Source organism: Suillus paluster (assembly GCF_016628075.1).
Source record: "Suillus paluster strain FC165 chromosome Unknown EDB91scaffold_154, whole genome shotgun sequence".
Lineage (NCBI taxonomy): Eukaryota > Fungi > Basidiomycota > Agaricomycetes > Boletales > Suillaceae > Suillus > Suillus paluster.
In genome coordinates this window covers 12,231-33,415 of record NW_024537714.1, presented here as the reverse complement: position 1 = coordinate 33,415, position 21,185 = coordinate 12,231, and the positions used below count along the sequence as shown (strand labels likewise).

Genomic DNA, 21,185 nt, shown 5'->3' with positions numbered 1-21,185 from the left:
TAACCTCTTCGTTTCCTACTGTTGTAGTGACTTAGACGTTCACGCTCAATACTATCCTGTTACTCCTCATCATCTCTGACCGAGTCCTAGTGGTTGTGTACTCGCCTTCATCATTATTGGTGAACGTTGGTCATAACAATGGCTCGACCTGAGCGATGCAACATGAAGGCAGTTAATTTGTCATTGGATGTGGGAGGATGTGGTGCTGGGAGCATGGGAGAATCATCATCTCAATCGTTGTACCACTCAATGTCGCTAGCATCTTTCAATTGGCCATCAGGTCCAAGTGCACACAACATTTTCACAGCAGGAAGGGTGGATATTGGACCTAACATAGATATTTTATACCGACCACAAACTGTAACATAGAATTATACTAATGCACCTTGAATGTACCATTTCCACACACAGAAAGATGTAATCACCATGGACTGACATTGAGCATTGAAAGATGCAAATGAGAATCCCAGAGATATGTTCTTGACATAGTAAGATATATTAGAATCCAAATAATGATGTCTGGCTCACCAGAACATCACTGAGGAATGCTGCCACTGGGTTAAGTGCAAAGTAGAAGCTATTCAGGCTCTTGAATCTCCTGAGATTGATATATTCAGGGCTGACAATGCCCATTTGTTGCCTGGAGATCATTCAATAGCGATGATGGTGTTGAGTGAATCAGGTATGGAAGCTTCCATAGGGATCCTCCTCTGCCAGTTGGTTTGGATGCATTCGGATGTGTCCAAACATGTTCGTGATTTATCAGTATCAGCCGAACCCCAGACCTGTGTGAAGGTTCGGTCCAGGGGCTATGCTGAACCTGTGACCAGACCATGGGTCTGGTTCAGAAAGGTCCAGGTCGAACCGAGGTTCTGAACCAGTGTCCCAGGTAAACTTCAGTCTCACTGTTTGTGCAACATCCCACAACTAAAACAAAAGTATATGATATTTTTTAACATCAGCAAATCACTTTGCCTCTGTGGGCTCTGTACAGAAGGGACCAAGCTGTGGCCAGCCATTTTTTGGTGGTGGGAAAAAAAGTGTTTTGCTGATGAAATGTAAGATGTAAGAAATTATTGATTTCACACAACTAAGTAATATTAAATAGTCAGCCTGTGTTGAAGACACAGTGAGACAAAGCACTAAAGGTGCCTTCAGCAGAGTGCTTCACACTCTGCTTGCTTCCTGTGCCGAAGGCACAATGGGCTTGGACTAGTAGGTAATTTATGAAAGACTTATCTTGGTGAGTTTGTCACACATCCCTGTCACGCGGTTCAGCTTCCGCATCTTGTGATCTTATCATTGCCTTTTCGAGTTGTTTTTGTTACGGTGCTGCGTGATGTGACGACTAAATCGAGGTAGGTAAAGGATTGGTAAAGTCAAAGATAGCTCTGTTTTCACTGATCTTCATACAACACACTAATATCGCTGTTGATAGCTCTCGACGTTGGTTCATAGCATTTGCATGGATATTGAAGTATTACTGTCTACTACGATTTTCGAAAAAAGGACTTGTGTGATGGGATGCATTTCAAAATGTGGTGGGTAAAGGACCGGTCCTATACTGTAGTATGAAAGAGGCTACCGCAGCAGTGAGTCGAGGCAAAACGCGAGAGACCAAGGGACTGCGCCGCGGCGTGTCAAGCAGCAGCTGCGGAGCTCGCTTGGATTCATGGTTCTCACCCCGGGTAGTCTTCTCCTAGAATCAAGTTTAAATAAAGCGAACGAGTCATCTTGGTAATTAGCGCGGAAGGCGTCAGGTCACGAGTGCCATCGCAGCCCAGATCACAGCATTTATAAGTTATAATGTGTGAGCGCATCCACAGCTACTAGTTAGTTTTGGCTTCAACAGCACAAGAGGAACCTTTGAAATCAACGGCATGATAATTGTTGATACAAGCCCAAAACGCAATACAGGCAACGTTCAGACGGCAGGATCAAGCTCAAGCGGCCTCCCCCAGGCCGATGCACTATCCCCCCCTCCGTATACTCCCCATATATCCTATCAACCCAATTCTCCTCCAAGGGACGTAGTGGTAGTCGTATATCGTCAGTCACCCGCACAACGTTTCTGGAAAGCATTCGGTGTTGCTGTACTTATCTGGTTCCTCGTTGCTGCGTTCACCAACTCTGCCGCCGACATGGCTTTCAACCGTGGATCTCGACCCGTATGCCATTTTGCTCTCGTTCAGTGATATCCCTTTGGCTGACGTATTTGATCAGTTCTGGACCGGTGAGCCACCTTATCCTGGGGTACAAGATGGCACTGTCCACCACTGCATCACCGGCTCCGACTGGATATTGTCTGATCGAAGCTTGAACCAATTTCCCTATAGTGCCGAGGCATTCCTAGAGCTCCCCGTCGACTCCGATGCAATCTACTTCTTCACGAGGGGCTCTCAACAATCCGGCCATGTTGATATCGTGCAGTCCACCAAGCCGACAGATAAAGTTGGTGTTCGAGTGCGGGTTGGCTATCACGCTCGCAAAGCGCTGGATCATGTCAATGTTTGTCGTCTCGAACGACAAGCAGATGAGAATGGTATTGGTATCCTTGTAAATACTTCAATCCTCGTTTCAACCTTCATCTAAATAGAACTCTGCAGACACCTGCATTCTCGTATTTCCCTGGTAATGGACAACAGCTAAGATTTGAGGTGGAGATCACGCTTACCCGCGGGGAAGAATGGAGACGCTCTGCACATCAAGGCATTCGAGACAGAGACATCTAATTACAGTCAAGATGTCGCAGATGTCTGGGACACCATCTCCTTCGATAGAATATCACTCAGAACATCGAATGGCCCCGTAAATGCGAAGGTTGGTTGTTTTGGTTTCCTGGTTTATTAAGATGACTCATCTAAATACTTGCCGATCAGTCTATCACCACCGAGGATGGTTTCATCCGCTCAAGCAATGGCGCCATTAAAGGGCATTTCAATAGTGGCTCTTCTCTCAAGCTCGAAACTTCGAACGGCCCCATTCAAGCGTCTGTTTCACTTTTCAACCTAGAGGATGGGAAAGTGAGTGAGCTCAAGATGACAACAAGTAACTAGGTATGAGACTTGTGTTCTATCATTCTGTTCCACGGCTAACCACACGTATCAGTAAAATTGATGCCAACGTGGATCTCATCACGCGTTCTGGCAATGGCGGTATCTTCGACGTCCAAACACATACTTCAAATGGACACGTCAGTCTTGAATACACTGACATGCCTGTAAACGCACTCCTCACATCCGACACGGGGTCTTCTAACGCAGCAATAAGCCTTAAGTTGCACAGCAATTTCGAAGGCTCATTCGACGTGAATACTTCTAATGCAGCAGCCCTTTTCAAGGAGCTGCCTGTTGAGGATCCTTCTGGACAGGGTCGTCGCAGGGCCGTGACTCAAAGGCAAGAGAGATATCGCCTCCGAGGGTCTGCCTACTGGGACGAGAGCAAAAAGACTGAAGGGCGCGCCACTGTTAAGACTTCGAATGGCCGGGTGGAATTGGTGATCTGAGCTTTGGGTATATCGGGTTGATTAAGTGTACTTGTATGGGCATCCTTACGTTCCGAATCATGATAAGGTGATCTGAGCTTGGGGTATATCAGGTTGGTTCAAGTGTACTTGTATAGGTATCCTTACGTTCCGAATGATGATAATATGACATACATATGTTTTACGTTGACGTTTGGATGGAGTTGTGCAGCACAGCCACAGATGGTATACATACTGCGACGTCTTTGGGCGCGACTATCGAGCACGACCCAAGCATCAATAAGCGAGAAAAGACTCGCTTTACAACAACATGGTATACGCCTTTTAAATATGTGTACAATTGCTGATGGCTTTTCTCAATTTATAGTTGCCTCTGTCACTGTTGACTGCCGCACAAAACAAACCCATGGTATGTCTCGGTCTCGTGCATCATCTAAAGCTGACAATCTGTCTACGTTTTCTATCCGATTTAACAATCGCAGCTTGTAGAGCTGAAAAATGGCGAAACATTCAATGGTCACCTCGTCAATTGTGATAACTTCATGAACATAACACTACGGGAGGTGTATCAGACCAGTGCAGACGGTGACAGATTCTGGAAGTTGAAAGAATGTTACATTCGCGGCAGCACAGTGCGTTCAAGGATCCCGTTTGACTATCTCAGTGCCGCTGAAGAACCCTCAGATAAAATACCTGCGAGTGCCGGACACGTTGTTAGATACTGTGAAGGAGGAGCAAGCACGCGCACGAGAAGCTGGCCGAAGTGCAGCGAGGAGGAGCAGGACCAAATATGAGAGGTGGTGCGTCTGATTCGATCGCTCTGCAATTGCGGAATTGGCACACTAACCATTCGTTTATTTCATTATCCTCGCACCGCACGCCGTTTTCATGGAATATCGATATGGTGCATGAAATCTCCATACAGGCCGAGGTGCCCCACCAAGAGGTCTGTCCATTTCGTACCCAATATGCCATATCGGTCCTAATTCATCGTGCTCAGGCCGTGGAGGTCCCAGAGGTAGCGGACAACGTGGACGTGGGCGAGGGCGAGGAGGGTAGATTTCCGTCGCGATCATCATTCTGTGAAATTTACTTTCAGGGTGTCTCATATATGTTCCATGCGTCCCCGCTGCCACACTCGTCATTGTTCAGTGCTGGGATAATTACATACAGTGTCTTGTCTCCTAACCATTACCATGAGCGTGCGTGCATAGCCTACCGATAGCGTATCCATCTTCGGACCCGTATTTTGGCACAGCTAAGTGACATTTTGGGTACCACCTTGTTATCATACCAAAAGTGGTCGTCCTTGGAATCATGCTTCTCGACGCGTGCGACGAATTCCCTGAGCGTCTGTCCTACCACGAAGTACGCTTCTCTTCCATCGTGGTCTCGATCTAATTCATTGCTTGTTTTCATGAACCAATATATCGAAGGCCGTCATTGGCTTCGATAACAAGGCCTCACAAGACCTGTGACATCGCCCACTGATCCATTACTGAGATCGACGTCAAGCACCAATCACATATCCACTGTTTGCATTGATTCCTAGATGAAGTCATATTGTTGCAGATTGCTAAATACATTAATCTAAAGGGACACCGCTTGATGGGATGGGCTTGAGTGCCAGACGGTTCCAATCCGCGGCTGGTAAGAGAAAAATGCAACTTAGTACGGACAGATCGATCAGACTGGCACAAGGACGCACTCTTCGTGTAGACGGTGTTTCCCCACCAATTGATGTAGAGGCCACCTTTTGGGAACTGAACAATGATTAATGAATGTCAGCCATGAAGAACAGAATGCAAACGTACATCTAACGTGAAAAATATTACAATCAATGACAAAACTGTGCCTATAGTGCGCCATTAGCCAATAAAAATCAAGGAATGCAAGGCGGTCACATACCGGTATCCAAAGCTGCGCTAGTCACATAGTTAAATTTGCTCCACCATGCAAAGTTCCGCTTCCGTATTAGATATTGGAATACAAACCCGACTGCAAACCAGGCAGAATAGTTGATGCCAGCCGCAGGCGGTATATACGAGACACCGTTCAACACGACAGGCGTGCTCACAAACTTGACCCACGAGTTCGGGTACCGCCGCTGCCACAGCCAGAAAGGAATGGGTAGGAAAGTGCCGACGACGATGGCATACAACTCCGGATAGTAGAGTGCTCCTTTTCCGAACTGCCGCGTGGGTCCGATGATACCCCTGCACGCATGCACAATTAAGAAAAGACACAGCAAATGGAGTAAGAGACAGACGTACCAGACTGCAGATGCAGTGTAATACACTTGGTTGTGTGGACACGTCAAGAAACTGGGTTGGTCTGGGGTGCAGATGTCCGGGATATTATCGAACATCCACTGCTTGACACCGATCTGAATGAATGATGCCAACAGGGTGCCCACGAATTGCACTGCAGGAAAAGCCCTTGGTCAATGGATCAAGTGACGATCAAAGAAGCACCGCTTACCAATGAACGTGGCTCGTGGAGGGACCTTTATGTAATGACCAAGCTTGAGATCCTGTACGAATGAAGTAGCCTCCGTCAATGTCTGAATGGAGTATGCCTTAAAGATCTGTGAAAGATTCGGATCACTACGTCAAATTCCTTGCAATGCAGTGTGACCACACACCATGTTCGCCACAGGGTTACCCGCTATCAAAGTCCCTGGGATGATCTGCGCAAGCAGATTCAACGTGATCTGTAAAGATCGGACGTGAGCATTGCTATTCTCGAATGCAGTGCGAAACCACACATACCCCTTGCCCAGTCATCGCGTAAATGAACCCAGACGGCATGACATATAGAATTGGCAATGCCAAGGACAACAGCAAGGCCCACACAGGTACTGACGTGTGCCACACCTGCCGACAGCCGATGAACAAAATTGGCCAACATGCAAAGGGGGGGAGTGAGCTTACCTCCACGACTACTACCATGAGGAGGAAAAAGGCGATGAAACACACGACATACCACCAGTCTGGCACCTCAGGGTAGTTGCGCATAAGCTTCGCGTGGATATCATCCTGCTCGACGCGAATCTTCTTCATCCCGTTCCATAAACTTCGACCATGATAAAGGACTGTGTGCACGAGTACGCATGTCGATAGGGCGAATGCAAGCATGTAGGTCATCGCATAAGTCGCGGGAAGATATAATGGAGAGTAGTTCTGGTAGGCCGTGAGATTGAACCGATTGTTGGCATCCAATACAGCCGACACATTGTAGACGTTACCGTAGCGATCGTATGGATTACTGTCGTTCAATGGGAAGTAGGCCAGATTCCACGTCTGTGACAAAGTCAGAAACGAACGACAGAAGGCTCGGGGCTGGGGGGGACTTACGTTGGTGTAGTACATGATCGGTGTGATGATCCAGAAGAAAAGAACGAAGCCAAAGAAGATGTGAACTTCAGCCCACCATGGATACATCAACGGACTTCCTATCCACGAGATCTGTGACCAGTCGAACGTCACTATGGTCATACCCAAGCCTGAGTCGACGCCAAATAGTTGATTAACTGGGATGTTATCCGGCATTATCCAACACATCCAAGAAAACACCGAGAGAGCACTGAAAAGGTAGCCTAAAAACTCATCAAAGTCAAGCCAATTGGGTATGAAGTCACTCTTACCAGGAATGAAATAGAAGAAGAATGCGCCACCAAGCACGAGAAGGAAGTATCTGTATCGTGTAATCGATCCTGGCTCTTCGTCGTCCTCCGCGTGGAGTGTGTTCAATAAAGTACACGTCACCAAATTCTGTGGCCAAACCATGCTCGCAGGCCAAACCAAAAAGCGTCTGCACATGCCCGCAAGACCAAATCCTGTGAGTTGAGTTGCAAGAACCAGGAGTACACTGAACCAGTAATCCACTTGAACGCCGTAGTTGAGTTGAGTGACCACGATGGCGTTGATAGCGTAAGGTGCGCTAATAGCAACGTTTGCCATAATGTAGACCAAAACATGCTCCTTAATGTTCCATGGTCCAGGATTGAGGGAAAACTCGTGACGACCAAGATACCATGGGAGACGATAAGTCGTGATTGGTAGGACGAAAGCGCAGAATTTTCCAATTGGATAACACACGAGCAAAAGGGCAAGGGGAGAGACACCGGGGGCAGGTTGCCGGAAGTTAAAGAATAGATTCATTGCGCTGAGAACCATGAGACTACGAGTAATGACACTGCTATGATGAACTCACCTAGCCGTCATACAGAGAACCAGACCGATTACCCACATCCGCAATGTCATAGCGGGCATTTCTGGGTCATCAATGTTCGATACAGATGCCCGAACTTCGGGAAATGGACTGTCTTCTTCATTCACAGCGTCAAAATCAAATTCCATCCTATATCACGACACCAAAATACAGACTGTTAAGCTATTCGCCCTAGAGAAACGAAAAACTTACTTTATTGAACCATCGCGACTGTCTTGCTCCAACATACTAGGTGTAATGCTCAGAGTTGTCGAATCCCCAAGTGTTGATGATGGATGCCGTATCCTCCGTGAACTGTTACGGAGGTCCTCCTCGACGTGCTTCTCAGGTGGGCTGGAGGGAAGATTGACGCGTATTCCCTGAGAACTCGGGGCACTAGTTCTCGAAGGGTGAGTATTCGTTGTACTAGTGAGGGCGGTGCTTAGCCGACGCATGCGATACGGGTCGCTGGCGCCTTGATTTGACGCGGTGGATGGTGGACTTTCTACCGGCACCTGAGATACGGGTACAGGAAAATGACGAGAAGAGCCGGCTGTTTCAGTAGAGAAACGAGCGTATGGATCAAAGGTCGGCGACGGATATACAAGCGGGGGGGTGTCTGATGGCACGGCGTTCGCGAAGACATGGGTGTAGTCTGGTGATATTCGAGAAAAATCAAGGGCACGCTGGTTCGCGACATCGCGCTGTTGGTCTGCAGTTGAAGGAGGGAGAAATGCAAATAGGTCCTCGGTGTCGCTTTCCTCTTCCTCTTCTTCTTCAATATAAGCATTATCATAGGTATACTGACGGTCACTGTCAAATGCTCCTGCGGAGGTTGAAGGACGGGCTGAATGTGAACGAAAAGCTGAAGCTGTGAACGGGCGAGAACCTCCAGCTGAAGATGTTGGTCTGCCGGACATGATTAAGAAGATGTTCCTGTAAGTACAACCTTTGAGAACGCCAATGAGGGTATCTTGTGAACGTCGTCGAATAGTTTGCTCGACGTCGTGAACGACGATGAGCAAGACGACGGGAGGGGGGGGGATATGAGGGTATAGGAAAAGGGAAGGGACCGGAGGGAAAGGACTTGGTGCGGTGGGAGGACTAGAACTACTAGAGGATCATCACTAAACCAATCACATTTCTCAGGCACATCAACCTTCCCAGTTCCTGATTATATTATTTTTGTTTATTTTCACCCATACTAATTACCTTTTTTGGTATTCCCACCCTAAATTTGGTTATCGAGGCCGGTATCCGGCCGCCCAATCTACCAATAACTTCTGTATGTTAAACTAGTATTTACTACTTAGGACGAGGCCCTGCAGTTTTTTGAAGTTCTTGCTCGTTTTCTTTATCCTGGCGACGCAGCCTCTCGATCAACTCCCTCATTTCTATCTTGCCGCTAGCCCTGAGGCACGCCAGGGCATCCACATGCTGCACCCACCGTCATTTTCAGCAACGTTTCATTTGACAGTATTCGTGTGCCTGGCTCCCTCCGTGGTACAGCTATACTTACACTTCACAACTCCCCAACACCACGCTACTACTAGATCATGTAGTCGCCGCTACCAGTCATACTTTTACACTTTACCGCCATAGCTACTCGTGCTACTTGTCATTTCACGACGATCTACAACCCGTATGTACCGGGGCTCGTGAGACGCTTGTTCGGCGATTAGTCGGTTAGCCCAAGTCAATTATTGCAAAAACACAAGACTCGTCAGACTATCATTATTACCAATTTACTTGCCCAAAGGACACCCGCAAGAATTTGAGCTGATGGTAAACAGTCACAACCGAAGTTCATCTTGTCATCACTCCAAGTCAGTCCTCGTCTACTACACATCCTCGGTCACTGCTTATCTGTGAAATGCATAGCACACCTCGCTTTAGGAGAACTCGTGCAGACTCGTCGTGCACGGCACAGTGGTGCAGTATCATACTACTGGCGGCTACATATATACACCCGCTCAAAGGTCGTGATAGGCGTCCTGGACTCCTAACTACGTTGGTCCGAGCCATCTAATATAAATTGCAACTGCCCTGCTCTGGCCTACCCCAATCTAAACGCTGCGGCTAATTACAAAATGGTCCCCGGAGATGACCCCCAGCCCGGATGCACCATACCAGACACCGCCGTAAATGGCTTTCGCCACTGAACATAATTCCGTCACTCTCGATAGGCTAGAACCGGTGAGTTCACGCGTGATTGATGTTACTTACTGATATCACTCTTTCCCATTTTAGTGGGTTACGAGAGATGGAAATAGACGCTTGGTGACTCTCACTCAATTATTTGGCGCATCATTCTTGAGGGAGTGAACGAGCACAGGTGATCCTTCATCGACGGTATGTTTCGCAAGACTGAAGGTGACTAAATGAGCACACGAAACATATACAGTCGCGAAAGGCATGTGCACCGCATTGGGAAGCCAAATCTCAGCGCTAGAAAGAAGAGGAACACAACGCACTATCACCTGAGACACAGCCAAATAAGAGTCCGCAACAGACGCTGCTCAAATTAGGGGACATATTCGACATCAATACATCAATACATTCATAAATATGTCTCGGGATATGTATTGCATCTACCCATAAAACTTTTCTGACCATGTCTCAGGTGTATGCCTTTGCAAGCACATTCCGGCTCTTCTGACCGCGATTTAAGAGGCCCATTAGGCCGATCCCACCGTATATCCCTCCCTTATCGTAGAATCATAATTTCCAAATATGTCTTCCCGCGAGCGTTGCCCCGAGGCAACTGACCCAAAGGAAGCAAGGGACTGGGAGGATCCAAAAATATGTATCCTTATGTATTGCGTGAGTCACAGCTCAAGACGTCAAAGATAGGCTCTCACCACGAAAGGAATTCGAATGGATCGATTTCTTTGCGGACAAAGTGCTGCGTGACCAGAAGAGGAAGAGAGCGATGCGCACGACTGCGGTATTGTAGCTGGGTAACAGTCTCCGTCCACTGTCGGTACTACGCTTCGGTACGGCATCATCATGGCCAATTTAGGCCAGCGAGCGCAACTTATTATCGCAGCGGTGCCACGTGGAAGGTTTCTATGTCCACTTATCCACCTCCTCAGACCTGAGTACCGTCACAGTCAAGGAGATTGTGCGCGCAGTATTGGAAAATTGACTTCTCGGACACAGATCCAATGGCATTTCGCGTAAACAGGCGGCATGCCTCGACCAGCCTTCATCGATGTCATCGCCGCTGTAAACGTTACACCCCTGATTTCTAGTGACATCCCCCGTGTTCGTGCTCGTGACCTGCCCGACGGTAGTAAATAAGGGGCCAGGTGCCTGTTTCACTACGCACCTGAGCCAGGAACGCAGATGTGGTTCCCCAGGGTTCGGCTATGTATGCATGTTGTCCGAGGAAACCGAAACAGACAGAAATTCGGCAACATATTAGGCCAAAGGGCGTCGAGTGAAGCCACAATAGTTCCGTTGTGCCTGAGATGTTTGTGGGGGCCGAGAGTCAATAGGTATGGGGTAGGTGTCAGTGCCTGGGTCACTTTGAACCTTTGGGCGAACGTTATCATCCATCTGATGGTGGCAACTTGAAACTCGGGAACAGCCGCTTGCATTCGTCAAGGAAACATGCTTTATAAGACATACACCGGGTCACCGGAGAACCTTCTTTTGAACTTGCTGGACAGATTCGAGTGAGAGGTGTGAGGGGCGAGAACACAAATAGCATCGACAGTCACTGAGAGGATACAAGTTTGAGGGAATGATGTAACTGTCAAAGTCATAAGCCGTGTACGTCCTAGATGATAGAGTTTAGAAGATAGAAAGCGGCATCAGAACGGACTGGCCAATGTGACATTGGTGTCTACGTCGTCGTCGTCGTCGCTTGAGCAGTCGACAATGGGAAGCGAGTTGAATTCTACAGCGCATTAACAAAACAAACATTGAAGGTGAAAAGTGGAAATCCGCCGAGAACCAGAGCTCACGGGGTCACGGTTAGGAATTCGATAACCGGTTGAACGTTGACTGATTGATCTTACCAGTGCAGTAGGTGACATCCCGCCGGCATGTCCCACGTGGCACGTGCTCGCACTCGGGACCGACGCCTTCCCGCAATAGCCTGAGCCTCTTGACGATAATACAGCAGGTATGCCGTGACCATCATCTAGCTGTAATTCTGACGCGACCATGAAACAGGTAAACTTTTGATCTGGGGTTCAAGTGCCAAACGAAAAATAAGTTATCAGCGTCAATCTGAGATGCTAAGTAAGCCATTGGCCTATTGGTAGGCTAAGTACGTGACTGGTTCCGAGCACATCAGACAGACCGCGCTGCATGGCTGCGGGCGCAGCGCGTTTGACATGGAGCGTTTGACATTGACGCCCAGCTCTACTGCGGTATATCTGCAGGCATGCACACGCTGGGTTTCCTCGTTTTCTCGGACATACAAGCGCCGCCTGACCAGCATGAACGGAGACATGAAAAAGGTTTTGCAACTTGAAGATGGCAACTTCGGGTCAATGCAGGCCACCACCGTCAACTACCAGGCTTGCGATTGTCAATCTGTGGAGCAGCCGCGCCAGTCTATCGCAGTTAGGCTTTTGAAGGTCTGTGGAATCGGCATTGTGGGCTGGCTACTCTTAGTCGTATTTACCCACCCGGGATTCGATATCGCGCGTAAATTTTCCGCCTACTATGAGGTTGTATCTTTCTTTGTTCCTCATCACTAGAAACCAACTTACGTGCGCTGAAGTTTCTGACAAACTCAAGTGAACCTGGTTACCCTGATCCCGGCGACGGGGAAGTTCTCAAGTGCATCAGTAGTGCAGATTGGGATGCATACTATGACATACCACCATGGGCACACCAGTTCCCTTCTGGCAGCGAGTCACATTTTACCCTTCCTGTTGACTCTGAGGCCCTGTATTTCCTCTCTCGGGGTGCCTTCCAATACGGCACTCTCACCGTGGAGCAGTCCCATGAGGCCTCGGATACTGTCATCGTACGCGTCCGCGCTGCATACCATAAAGAAGAGGCCCTTGATCGTGCAAATATTTGTCACGTCAAGCGCCAGGAAAATGAGAATGGAATCAGCATCTATGCAAGTTTTATTCTTAAACACCATGCTATGCCGTAACTAATATTCCATCGGTAATCCTAGACCCCGAAGATCCGTATCCCTGCGCAGGATAACAAAGATCAACTCGTGTTTGATGTCACAGTGACTCTACCCGCCGGCGCCAGCGGGGATGTTCTCTATATTAAGAATTTGGAAACCTCTGCGCCCCTTTTTCGCCACGAGGTTGCAGCTTTGTCGGACACCGTTTTCTTTGGTAGTATTTCGTTGAACACTTTGCATCTACCGATCAATGTCCAGGTTAGTGCTATGTCATTTAGAATTTTGAGTATTTAGCGCTGAAATCTGTATACTTAGTCTGTAGCAGCCGAGACAGGAATTTTTACCACTGCCAACGGGGTCATTAAAGGACACTTCCGATCGAATTCGTCTCTCAAACTCATCACTACCAACATCGCCATTGACGCAGTTATTGATCTGTCCCATAACGAAGATGAAAATCCATCTGAATTGGTCATGACAACCACAAACGCGTGTGTACCCATGCTCCTTTTCATTCCTTGATTCACTAAACGATTCCTCGTTATATCATCTAGACCCCTTGATGCACGTGTATCTTTAACTACTGCCTCAGGATCTGCCGGAGAATTCACAGTCGATGCACAGACCACGAACGCGCCACTTGCCCTCACTTATGTCGACTCGCCAGTTGATTCCTGGCTCAACAGTAAGGCAAGCACCCGGAATGCTCCTGCGACCGTAAGCCTGCACAGCGCATTCGAGGGCTCTTTCTCTGTAGGATCCTCAATCATCGGGCCCTCTCTTGAGCAGCATGAAGTCGAGGATCCTGCTGGCGAAGGGCGTCAACGTCACATCACTATATCTCGCAGCAGGGGGCACATTCAAGGTTCTGTTCGCTGGGTTGGGGCTGAGCATAGTGGGGGTGAAATCGGCTTTGTTCAAGTATCAACGACGCTATCACCTGCGAGGTTGATCTTGTGAAGCACGCTGTGCTTGTCATCGAGAGTCCTGTTTCTAGTTAGACCCTAGGAAGACAGCTCGTTTCATTGTAATATCAGAGGCTCGACGTTCAACATCTTACTCGTGTTTCAAGAAGTAGTATATGATAAGACAGTTTCTGTGATCTCCCAGAAGCATGGGTTACAGTTTCACAAGCAGTATGACACGATGTATGCATTAATGGTAACAGCTTGGCATGGGGAGTCGCCACCAGCCATCGAAGCTGTTCTTGCGTCCAAGACAGGCTGCTCGAGTCTTGACTCTCAAGGCTCATTGACACTGACTAGGGACGAGGGTTCGTGTTCCCATCATCAAAACAGTCAGCAATGAACGTAGCAAGCTGACATGTATCACAGACGCACATTCTTGCCTCTCCGACTGAGTAGGACTTACTATGATACGGTTTTCTAGGGCTTTTTTGTGATATCCGCGTAATATTCAAGTCCAAAGCTGGGGTCGCGGGAAGCGAGTAAGTACTAAGATCCGACTGACAACAACGGCACATAAAACTCTCCTGCCTGTAAACGAGTAAGATCCGAGTGATAACAGGGTTATATGCATATGAAACTTTAGATCTCCTCGAGTTTTCCGTTGGCATTTCAAGTAGTTGCTTGCTTAATGCAGTTCGTTCAGGTTCGTCCATAACTGTAGAATCATAAAACGAGGCTGACCAATGGCCGTCATTAATATTCGCTCTATTCCCCTTTGCCATTCGGATTCCTAAGTTTGTGCCATTCACGGAGAGTCTGACCTTGCTCTGACTTCGGACGTGGTGCACATTTTGGAATCCTCCCGAGTCCCTTGAGCAAATCACCTCAATGTGGCACGGCACTTTGCGTTGATCCGGGCATGCTCCATCTTCCCGGTACACCAACCCTCTTGGATCGGGCGGAGAGGAAGTACTAATCAGGATTACAAATGGGCTACTGTCTGCACCCCATTTACGTGTCAGACAGGGTCGCAAACGTTGATTAATATCCCCGTCATCGTCTAATGCGGGGTCAAGGGGAGAATGGGCAACATTACGGACGGTTAACGTTCTATCCAAGTTCTATCGAACAATCATTGGGCATGGATCTTTCCGACTCTTAGGTCAATGACAGTCTGCATGGAAGATGTTACTGATCAGGCTACTCACGGGACCACTCTCGGATGCTCGAGATACAGATAGCCCGGTATCATGCCTTCTGTGCCGTCACTGATGAACTGCAGATATAACTTGAAGAAAGAGTAACAGCCAACCATTCAATCTGCATTGTTCCACGAGCAATTATTCTTACTCACCATGACCGATGTTGAGCGCTCACACAATACCTTCTCTCACTTCAAGCGTCGCGGACTTGTACCTCTAGTTCTACCACCGTCTTCACCTCCAGATGTTCCTAACCCAGAGAACGTGCAAGGAGACATAATCTATCTTTTCCCGAAGGTAAGGGTATCATACGATTCTGTAATGTTCGCAGAACCTGAACACTGGAGTAGGTCGCAGAGGACTTCATTTTCTTTAGGATCAGAGACGTCACACAATTCAAGAAGGATTTGGCATCCTGGGAGCCCACTCACGGCAAACAAGTGTACGATAACTTAGTAGCAATACACTGCGGCCAAGGAATCAGGTACCTGGGTCAATGTCGTACAGAAGCAGATAGCATTCAGCCGAGCGGGGCTGAACGTTCTTGGCCTCACCGACAAAACGGGCGATGATCGCTTCGATGTCTATTGCATGCGTGACAACAAGGAGTATCTTGGCGACGGCATGCAGTGGGACAGTATCTTCGATAAACCCAACTTTGATCCAGTCAATGGGACTGCGAATGTAGACGCTGGTGCTCTCCATGGTGTCATCACTATAGCTGGAAGCGGTTGGTTGTATTAATGTTGGTCCCTTGTTTCTAGTGACACTCATAGTTATGCTTTTGCATCTTGCACCTTGCAGATCAATCTGTATGCAAGGCTGGTACGCAGGAGTCAATATTACACTTTCTCTCGTCAATCGAGTACATAAAGAACAACATTCTACATGGCCGGGCTCGTCCAGGCAAGTTCAAGGGGCACGAGCATTTTGGTTATAAGGACGGCATCTCGCAACCCGCTATCAGGTACGGTCCATCATACTAAACCAAGAACGAATTTCAAGCTAATCTTCCATCGTTAAGGAACCTCATCGCACCATTACCTGGGCAGATCCAAGTGGATGCTGGCGTCATCATCGCAGGTTACAAAGGCGACCCAGCACTTCGCAAACGGCCGGCATGGGTGAAGGATGGGTCATTTATGGCTTTCCGAAAGCTAGAACAGCTCGTTCCAGAGTTCAACCAGTATCTCGCGAAGAATGGTCCGCGATGGAAAGAATTCGTTCCGAAAGTTCATGCCCAACCGCCCCTTAGTTCGGATGAAGGTGCTGCGCTTTGGGGAGCCAGGATGGTCGGCCGATGGCCTTCGGTAATTATCATCAATATTTTAATCATAACATCATAATTTAAGTTCCTTACGATTCCAGGGCGCACCTCTCGCCAGGGCACCCGTCCGTGACGACCCAAAGATGGCAACCGATGAAAATGAAAACAATAATTTCGACTACACCGTTCCTGGTGTGGACGAGCCTACAGACATGATCTGTCCTTTCACCGCACACACCCGGAAGACTGCGCCCCGCGATCTCTATCCTTACCTGAGCAAGAAGTTCCTGGAGGCTTCATCAATTGTTCGAGCTGGTCTTCCATATGGCTGCGAGGTAAATTAATTGATCGCTGCATGTCATATCAGCTGATGCCAGACATCCTGGAGGTCACCGACTGCGGAGAAAAACTCTAATCAGTCTGGCGAAACGGATGACTTGAAGCGTGGTCTTCTTTTCACTTGCTACCAGTCAGGACTTAAATTCGGGATTCGTCCGTCAGACGGTTGGGTATGCGAATAATGACTTCTTCCCAGCCGTTTCCCTGATCCCCGCACATCACGGTATGGCGCGGCTTCATATGAAGGAACATTGCTAAGTTTGTTTGTTCTCAACTCAGGTCAAGATCCTCTCATTGGCGGACCTCCCAAACCAATTCAAAGCTTCCACCACTGTACCGATGCCCCAAGCGACACCTGGAAAGGCAGTTACGGTTATTATTGAAGGTAATCAAACAGAACTGGAGGTCTCGGGCTTTGCGGTACCTTCTTACAGGGGAGTACAATCTCCCCCAGGAATTCCTCAGGAATTCTTCATCAACTCTCGGGGAGGAGAGTATTTTTTTGTTCCATCCTATCTCAACGTTGAAATCTATTTGCATGGTTGAAAGGTATGTAGCGGCTTTCTCGTGACAATTTCCACTTGCTAAACCAAAGTCCTTGCATTTACCTCCCCTCATTACGGTTCAGATCCTGCGCATGTCAGAGACAGGCTAGGCCAAGTTATGAAGATCTAGTAGGTTCATTGTACTTTGTTCTCCGACCTACACTGGGAATTATCGCCAACGTCAATACTTGTATGCTTTACTTTATGTCCCGATTACAAGTGACCAGTTCAGCGCTGCAGCTGTAATCAAGAATCAGGTCACTCTGAACTCAACACCCATTGTGAAAATCGACCGCATTGTGGATTTTGCTGGAGCGATGTAAGACACGATTATCTATTACCATACATTCTATCGACGATATTGTCAATTGCAAACATCGAGATCTCGTAAACTCTTAAGGGGTTGCACGACCAGGCCATCTTGGATACAGCGAGCATTCCCTGGAGGGCGTCTGTGTCAATATAAATCTCTTTATCAGCCATGATTGGGCACATACCTAACAGTGTATCGGTTAGCCAGCCATGCCAGGAAACGCTACGCCGGACATGTCAGATGTTTTTGCGCAAAAATATAAAGAGAAGCTGACCTCGACGCCCAGTCCGTATCCTCCATGCTGGCAAGTACCATATTTGCGCTGGTCAGTGAACCAGTAGTAAGGAGCGGGGTCAATGCCCTCGCGCTTGTATGCCGCAAGTAGCTCTTCCATATCTGCTATCCTCATTGATCCACCTATCGTACACTCAGTCCCACATCATCGCGCACGGTCCAGAAGTTCACATACCAACAATTTCTCCAACACCAGGCATCAAAAGGTCACAGCTCTCTGTGTACACAGGGCCCTGCTCGCCTTCTTTCTTGGGCATCTTCTGCATATAGAACGCCTTCAGCTCCGCAGGGAAGCCATACAAAAAGATCGGCGCCGCAATGATATCCGTCATCTGCCTCTCCGCTGCCTCCGCAATGTCGTCGCCGATTTCGTGGTCGACCATCACGGGCTCGTCTTTGCCCGTCTCCTCGTCTTTTTTAGTGATCACATTACCGTCTGCGTCCTCTGCCGGGCGTTGGATCTTGTGTTCGTTGAGCCACGCGATGGCGGACGCGTAGGACATGCGCATGAATGGACGGGAAGGTGCTGTAAAGTTAGGGTTCAATGTTTTAATGAGAGCTGCGCTGGTAGGGTTGGCGAGGAGCTTGTCGACCGTCTCACAGATCTGTAGCTGCACTAAGCAAAAGAGCCGGAAAGACAGTAATAAAACGCACGATGGCTTCTATGTGTGACATGAGGTCATCAAATGTAATGAATGCAAGCTCGGCTTCAAGGTGCGTGTACTCGCTCAGATGTCGGCGAGTGTGACTGGCAAGGAACGTCATCGATCGTTAGAGTAAAAATATATCCGGTGAATGAGAAGGTGGTACAAACCTGTTTTCGGCACGGAAACTCTCCTGAACGCAGAATACGTCACCAAGGGAAGGGAGACATGTTTCGAGATAAAGCTGGGAGCTCTGCGTGAGGAATGCTGGTTGACCGTAGTAATCGAACTTAAAGAGGGTTGCACCACCCTCCACTTGGGTCTGTACCAAACAGGGAGGCGTCACTTCCAGAAGGTCGTTTTCTGCATACGAGTGACGGAAAGCGGAGAGAAGTGCTGCACGAAGGCGAAGCACAGAAGAGGCCATCTCGCCACGGAGAACGAGATGCCGAAGATCAGCCAGAATTGACGGATCAGATTGCTGCAGATACGGTCAACACATGTCTAGGGAATTTGTCAATCGATTCGAACCTCGTTGAGTCTGTTAGTAAACGCTTCCTCGGCACCAGGAGCAGCACCAAGGACACGCCAATAGTCAACGACTAGTTCGTGTCCTCCAGGAGCGCGCTGGCCTTCAGGGACTGCCTTCAGTGTACCAGTCAGCTCAACTGATGCCTCTAGTTGTAATGTTACAGCATCGTATGTTTTGGTCTGAGGAACGAATCAGATCCAAAGACCAAAACAGTGAACTGTGAACTGCAAGAGTTACCGTGTTCCCAGTGAGAACGGCCTGCAGATATCCCGTCCCGTCCCGCAGGACAATAAACATGATTTCTTGTTGATCGCGCCGTCTGTGCACCCAGCCAGATACCCGGACGCGCTGTCCACGAAGGGGCTCCAGTTTCACTATCTTGGCCTTACGATTTAAAAATAAGCAGCACATCCACGATCCATCAATATTATTACCTTGATAGATTGAGGGAGCGATTGATCTTCGGTAAGAACAATTTTTTTGCTTTCTTGGAGCCTTCGTTCGCGTTTCTCCGCCTTCTCTTTTGCCTCTCGCTCTTCGGCTTGCGCTTTTAGTCGTTTCTTCTCAAGTCCCTGGGCGTCCTTCTTGGCCTTCTTGGTCGCAGACTGAGTTGGGGCATCATACACTGCATCTGCGTCCTTGCGGATCTGGTACTGTGTCGTTTCAACTTCAGTGGAAGGCGTCGAGAAGAGGGCGTAGGCAAGGGACTGATAAGGCTGATCAATGGACCCGTTTCCGGGGGCGTCTATGCCTGAGGCTTGATCTATGTGTATTGTCGGCATTGAGGGTATCTCAATAGGAAGTCCTGAGGAACTGGATGGTGGTATGAGTCAAAACTTAGTGCACGTCTCAAGAGACTCAAGTAGCACAAGCCTTTAGTGACTCGTACTTGTAGATCATCAGTCCTGATTTGGTTTATCTATCCAACTACCCTCTGATAAGATCTCAGATAGTTGCTTCCGACAGGCACTCCCAGGAAATAAGCTTAAAATCAAAGGAACGACTGTCTTCCTTCTATTATGGTCTGCCTAGAGGAGACTAAGAAATAAATAAAGCACAGCTGTCATCATGGCCTAGGCTGTTCGAAACATTCAAGCGTTCCAGCTATGGTCGACCTTGAAATAGTACAAGTACACCGATATCAGTGTATCCAAGAAGATGTATAGAACAGTAGAAGATGTATCCGAAAACTGAAAAAACCCATCAAACCGTTTTTCAAAATGACGCCAGACAGGCCGACACAAACATACTTGGCAATGAGGTGTAGATATGTATGCTACCGCTTCCCACCCTTGATCAGTCCTACACCAGTAACATCGTCTCGTGCAGTGTCCCATTCTAGATCCATAGGGTCCTCAGCGCTGTCAGATGGCACTGGTGATTGCGCCGTGGATGTTGATTTGTCTTCTCCACACCCGCAGTCATATGTTTCATCAAGATGGGCACAATCAAATGACGGCTTTCCTAACCGCTCGTTGACTTCGTTGTGCACTGAGCACAGCCTGGCCTCAGGTAAGTATGCGAGACTCAGGTTATAGAAGAGGGTAATATTTCACCATAGACTTGCAGCCAACTTTGATCCTGTCTGTTGAATGCCTTTTAGCTGGTGAAGCCCGTAGTTGGAGAAATCTTACCTGTGGTGGGAACTTCTTCAGCAGTTCTGGAATTCGGCGGCGCATTCGCCACATGGATATAGGCGCGACGTAAGATGGAAATATGAATTCAAAGCGTCTCTTTCGTCTTGTGTTGGGTGCTGCATATATCGCCTCGTGAGCGAAGTTGACAAACTGAGACATCCAACCAATCCTACCTCTGGATACCGCAGAGTCATAGTATGTCTACCTCACACAATAAACAACAGTCATTTAAGTATAAAGGAAATACACACAGCAGCTTCCATGTCGCACGACCGAGTTCCGCCCTGCAGTAAGTGTGTAAGACGCAATGAACGGCATCTCGCATTACCTACTTAGTAGTCTCATTCCCTAGCTTCGACATGATGACACCTCCCTGCGCTGATAAAGGTTTTGCGCCATTATAAAGCGGGGGATGTAGATCCTGTTCGACACCACCTTCCCCAAAAAAGTCACCTGTCCATGGGTCGATGTACGTGCGGGAAGGTGGGTGAAGGAATGTTACTGTGGCCAGCAGAAACTGCGGCAGTCATTTTCGAGAAGATCTGAACACAGTTATAAAAACACGTACGAGGCAAAGGATAACTGCAAGAAAAGACTTTGCGAAGCGGGAAATCATGAAGTGTGTACAATGTATGACACCGAAAGGGACCGAGTAAGTTTACTCGGAGGCGTCTGAAAAAGGCAGGCAGTGGAAGTTACCGACG

General features: G+C 48.2%; 7 protein-coding genes across 7 annotated transcripts; 4 read left to right on the top strand and 3 right to left on the bottom strand.

Annotated features, from left to right (window-relative positions):
* Positions 1 to 1,880: 1,880 nt before the first annotated feature.
* EDB91DRAFT_1255762 (uncharacterized protein) lies at positions 1,881 to 3,505 on the top strand (the record flags this gene model as incomplete). The annotated part of the gene is made up of 6 exons (XM_041324036.1): positions 1,881 to 2,168; positions 2,224 to 2,556; positions 2,607 to 2,657; positions 2,710 to 2,820; positions 2,880 to 2,989; positions 3,109 to 3,505. 6 exons carry the CDS (start codon positions 1,881 to 1,883, stop codon positions 3,503 to 3,505), a joined length of 1,290 nt encoding a protein of 429 aa, XP_041169921.1.
* Positions 3,506 to 3,670: 165 nt separating this feature from the next.
* Positions 3,671 to 4,603, top strand: EDB91DRAFT_183662 (uncharacterized protein). Its single transcript, XM_041326350.1, has 6 exons — positions 3,671 to 3,797; positions 3,852 to 3,893; positions 3,967 to 4,116; positions 4,169 to 4,284; positions 4,410 to 4,430; positions 4,485 to 4,603. Exons 1-6 carry the CDS (start codon positions 3,795 to 3,797, stop codon positions 4,504 to 4,506), a joined length of 354 nt encoding a protein of 117 aa, XP_041169920.1. The 5' UTR covers positions 3,671 to 3,794; the 3' UTR covers positions 4,507 to 4,603.
* Positions 4,604 to 5,069: 466 nt separating this feature from the next.
* On the bottom strand, positions 5,070 to 7,944 carry EDB91DRAFT_1063585 (OPT oligopeptide transporter protein-domain-containing protein; the record flags this gene model as incomplete). The annotated part of the gene is made up of 13 exons (XM_041314625.1): positions 5,070 to 5,131; positions 5,193 to 5,247; positions 5,299 to 5,339; positions 5,393 to 5,700; positions 5,758 to 5,908; positions 5,966 to 6,071; positions 6,129 to 6,197; positions 6,256 to 6,360; positions 6,418 to 6,786; positions 6,841 to 7,082; positions 7,131 to 7,651; positions 7,700 to 7,846; positions 7,910 to 7,944. The coding sequence occupies 13 exons, from the start codon at positions 7,942 to 7,944 to the stop codon at positions 5,070 to 5,072; spliced, it is 2,211 nt and encodes a 736-aa protein (XP_041169919.1).
* A 3,726-nt stretch (positions 7,945 to 11,670) lies between these two features.
* Positions 11,671 to 13,911, top strand: EDB91DRAFT_183203 (uncharacterized protein). The gene is made up of 5 exons (XM_041326349.1): positions 11,671 to 12,381; positions 12,435 to 12,782; positions 12,843 to 13,058; positions 13,116 to 13,291; positions 13,355 to 13,911. The coding sequence occupies exons 1-5, from the start codon at positions 12,043 to 12,045 to the stop codon at positions 13,758 to 13,760; spliced, it is 1,485 nt and encodes a 494-aa protein (XP_041169918.1). The 5' UTR covers positions 11,671 to 12,042; the 3' UTR covers positions 13,761 to 13,911.
* A 1,152-nt stretch (positions 13,912 to 15,063) lies between these two features.
* On the top strand, positions 15,064 to 17,062 carry EDB91DRAFT_1255759 (uncharacterized protein; the record flags this gene model as incomplete). Its single annotated transcript, XM_041324035.1, has 8 exons — positions 15,064 to 15,207; positions 15,261 to 15,365; positions 15,418 to 15,640; positions 15,715 to 15,877; positions 15,935 to 16,220; positions 16,279 to 16,512; positions 16,555 to 16,686; positions 16,796 to 17,062. The coding sequence occupies 8 exons, from the start codon at positions 15,064 to 15,066 to the stop codon at positions 17,060 to 17,062; spliced, it is 1,554 nt and encodes a 517-aa protein (XP_041169917.1).
* Positions 17,063 to 17,341: 279 nt separating this feature from the next.
* EDB91DRAFT_1173489 (asparaginyl-tRNA synthetase) lies at positions 17,342 to 19,698 on the bottom strand. Its single transcript, XM_041320295.1, has 9 exons — positions 19,279 to 19,698; positions 19,082 to 19,228; positions 18,844 to 19,023; positions 18,483 to 18,793; positions 18,323 to 18,416; positions 17,844 to 18,273; positions 17,649 to 17,791; positions 17,559 to 17,596; positions 17,342 to 17,502 (listed from the first exon to the last, which is right to left on the bottom strand). The coding sequence occupies exons 1-9, from the start codon at positions 19,624 to 19,626 to the stop codon at positions 17,457 to 17,459; spliced, it is 1,737 nt and encodes a 578-aa protein (XP_041169916.1). The 5' UTR covers positions 19,627 to 19,698; the 3' UTR covers positions 17,342 to 17,456.
* Positions 19,699 to 19,819: 121 nt separating this feature from the next.
* On the bottom strand, positions 19,820 to 21,162 carry EDB91DRAFT_1173486 (uncharacterized protein). The gene is made up of 4 exons (XM_041320294.1): positions 21,050 to 21,162; positions 20,814 to 20,998; positions 20,548 to 20,631; positions 19,820 to 20,346 (listed from the first exon to the last, which is right to left on the bottom strand). Exons 1-4 carry the CDS (start codon positions 21,095 to 21,097, stop codon positions 20,121 to 20,123), a joined length of 543 nt encoding a protein of 180 aa, XP_041169915.1. The 5' UTR covers positions 21,098 to 21,162; the 3' UTR covers positions 19,820 to 20,120.
* Between the last annotated feature and the right edge of the window lie 23 nt (positions 21,163 to 21,185).